This window comes from Sinocyclocheilus grahami, unplaced genomic scaffold (assembly GCF_001515645.1).
Source record: "Sinocyclocheilus grahami isolate Dianchi unplaced genomic scaffold, SAMN03320097.WGS_v1.1 scaffold927.1, whole genome shotgun sequence".
NCBI lineage: Eukaryota > Metazoa > Chordata > Actinopteri > Cypriniformes > Cyprinidae > Sinocyclocheilus > Sinocyclocheilus grahami.
The window spans coordinates 90838-94336 of record NW_015506106.1 but is presented as its reverse complement, the minus strand read 5'-3'; the positions used below and the strand labels follow the sequence as shown (position 1 = coordinate 94336).

General features: G+C 34.3%; 1 protein-coding gene across 1 annotated transcript in view; it reads right to left on the bottom strand.

The window, feature by feature from the left end:
* Window positions 1-208: 208 nt before the first annotated feature.
* Window positions 209-3499, bottom strand: part of LOC107564379 (EF-hand domain-containing protein D1-like) — an 8810-nt gene continuing 5519 nt past the window's right edge. Inside the window, exons 3-4 of the mRNA XM_016249442.1 lie at window positions 1722-1856; window positions 209-1072 (exon numbers count right to left, since the gene is read on the bottom strand). Coding sequence (XP_016104928.1) covers window positions 938-1072; window positions 1722-1856 — 270 coding nt within the window. The 3' untranslated portion in view covers window positions 209-937. The remainder of the gene's footprint in view (window positions 1073-1721; window positions 1857-3499) is intronic.

Below are 3499 nucleotides of genomic sequence, written 5' to 3'. Positions count from 1 at the left end.
TATATAAAAACACAGAAATAAATATATAAATGATAATTCAAAATATTAATAAACAAAATAATAGCATATAAATAACACAGAAAAACACTTGCCATATAGGGTTTATAATAGTATATAGTAGGTTTAATGATCAGAATTGCAAAAGCTGAATATAATATAATATATCTATATATTATCTATATAATCATCTATATAATCATATTGCAATATAATATAAAAACATTAAGGTTCACTGAAATGTAATCTGAACTGTAATTTAAAAAAAAAAAACATGCAAAAAAAAAATATATATTTTTTTAAATACAGTGATTTAATGGGCTTTATGTAATTGGCAAAACACTAGAGTTACAGGTAGATTTTATGAACATCTGATCAAATACAATTAACCAAAACTTAACAACAATACTTAGCTGACAAATATGTAGAAAAAAGTTGACAAAAAAGGAAATGGAACAAAATGCATGATTAAAATCTATAAAAATAACAAAAATTCTTGACCCTTCCTCTCCATGTTTTTTTTTTTCTCAGTTGGTCATAATCAACATTTAGTCCACGACAACAACTTTGCATGTATTTAAAATTATGATTAACACTGAATAACTTCACAATAAACTTTTTAGTTTCTAAAAATATATAGTTGCTTTGATTAAAATAGAAGCACAATCTAGTCTATTAGAGTTTAAGTCCTACATTAGAAGTCTCCTGAAATTTCACTCACGTCATCTCGTCTTCTCCTCAGCCGTCAGCCGTCACCCGCCAGACAAATTCCTCATGCATATTTCAGGATAGCTGTAAGCGGCTAATTACGCTAATGCTACTTGTTCAGTGTTCGGCTGTGGTTTTGATTACACATAGGTGTGAGGTACGAGAAGCAGTGTGTGCATGCGTGTATGTGCTTGTGTGCAAGTAAACTGTGCTCTCTAAAAGAACTGTAGTTTTAGGAGCAGAATGTGGATTGCAGCTCTTTAAATGCAGCACGCCGTTGTTTTCTTTCAAGTTCCATCCTCTTCTTCTCTTCTTGTTCCTCTCGTATCTCTGCCTCAAACTTACTGCGCACCGACAGAGCCTGAACCTACCAAACACACACAAAATACAAATAAAATGCATTTCTGCTGAATGTGTCATATGCCTACAACATAAAAATAAAAAGAAATGTATTACTATTGCTGTATTCCTGCTAAAACAATTTATAAATTCTACATTTTATATTTTATATTAAAATGTATTAAAATAACTAAATAAAAACAACAACTATAAATATAAAAATACCAAAATAATATGTAATATAACTATTTAAATGATTATTAAAAATAAAAAATAATGTTGACAATAATATTTAATTTTAATAATAACATTTTTTAAAAGGTTCACTGAAATGTAACTAAAATAATAACCCTATAACTTAAGCTAAACATTAAAAAATTGTTGCAAAAATTTGACACGCAATTTAATACAAAAAATTATATTTTGTAAGTTTAACATTACTAAAAGTATCAGAATGTACTTATATAAATAAATAAATAATTTAGGACATAGAGGTTCAGCTAAAAAAATATGTGCTTTTATAGTGTAACAACTATCCTCTGTAACATTATTGATGTGTTCTTTGCAGATGTCAGCCTTTCATGTACTTAATGTATATGACCACAAGAGGGAACCTGAGAACCTGGGAGTAGTGGTTGCTCATGCGTCAAAACACACTAACATAAAAACCCACAAACCTTTGCCTCAAAGAAGTCCCTCGCTCCAAGAACGCCTTTGGTCGAGACGTCAATCTCTGAAAGTCGAGCCAGAGCCATCAGTCCGCTCTCCTCCTGCAGCTCACCTGCCGCGGCCCTCCGGAAGATCAGCAGGAACTGACACAGAGATGGAGAGATTAGGATTATAGGGAAATTTCAATGGCTTGAAAGGTTATCAGCATTTCTATGCTATTCTAAAAATAAACACAAAGGAATCAGATATCAGCTGCCATGTCAGCATGTAAACCAACATTTCAGCTTTGTTTCACATTTTTCACACACACACTATATATATATATATATATATATATAGTAGACAACATAAGAGACTTTTGCTCATTACAAAATCTGACTGACCCCTAACTTTTTAACACCAGTGTATATGCTGTTTCGAACCATTTTATCAATGCAAATTGAATTCTAGCATATGTATTACATCAAACTATATACTAGCGACACTAGCGAGGCGTGAGTGTTGACATTAAGGTTTATCCAGCCGCAGCAGAGGGAGGCCAGTAGAACAGCAGGTGGAGAGTGACTGCAGAAACAGCAGGAAAAAGAGATTCTAACAGAGGAGAGTATTTATAGAGTCTCACCCAGCTGTTGCCACACCAACCAGCAGGATTGTGCGTGTGTGTGCGAAAGAGAGAGAGAGAGAGAGAGAGGTGTTTGTCTTGAACATTGTGTGAAAGTGAAGAGGCTGAGACTGCAGGAGTGGGCACATGTTTCTATTTTGGCTTGAGTTATGCTTTTAGAAACATGGCAGAAAAGTACAGGTGAACATCACCTTATCTCTACCTCTCTCCCTCTCCACATAGGAAAGAAAAACATGAATGAGATCACATTTATATTCTCCCAGACAGCAAAATGGAGAAAGTCTCATGCTTCTCAGATTTTCCTGCCGAAAAAAGTCACAATAATCTTACATAGTTGTTAGAAGTGATCTCATTATGAACTTTAGTATTGCTTGACTTGCTCACCAATGGATCCTCTGCAGTGAATGGGTGCCGTCAGAATGAGATCCAAACAGCTGATAAAAACATCACAAGAATCCACACGCAATTCACACCACTCCAGTCCATCAATTAACATTTTAACATTAAAATACGAGTTCTCTATCCATAATATTGCTTTCTCCAGTGAAAAATTGTCTTGTCTGAATCAGGAGAGAAATATGCACAGATTAAGCTCTAAACAAATTGAGTTCTAAACAAATATGTTGGTGGATTTTGATGTGAGAGACAACAGCGGATGGACTTTTTCATTGGAGGTAACATTATTATGGATTATGGATTCATATTTTGCCCAGGAACAACGGTTTAAAGTTAAAACTTCTTCATGATGAATTTGTTTCTTACAAACACACAGCTTTTCACTGATGGACTGGAGTGGTGTGGATTATTGTGATGTTTTTATCAGCCGTTTGGACTCTCATTCTGATGGCACCATTCACTGCAACTAAATCTATTTGAGCAACTGTGCATATTTCCCCTAAGATATTTCAAAGAGAAACATCTGAGACAATGTGAATGTTTATCAGGGTGTTTCATATCTGTGCTTTGAATGGCCGTCTAATCTCGTCTCCTCAGCTCATTGTTTCTGAAAGGTCATAAATAGCTCAACTTTCACTGTTACAAGTGCTGCATAAAAGCCCATTTATTAACAATTTCACCCAACATCCTCACTTTCTTTCTTTGTCCCGATGTTGTTTTAAGAACCCCCATTGCCTGCCCTGATTAAAAGACAACTGGGAATCTGCT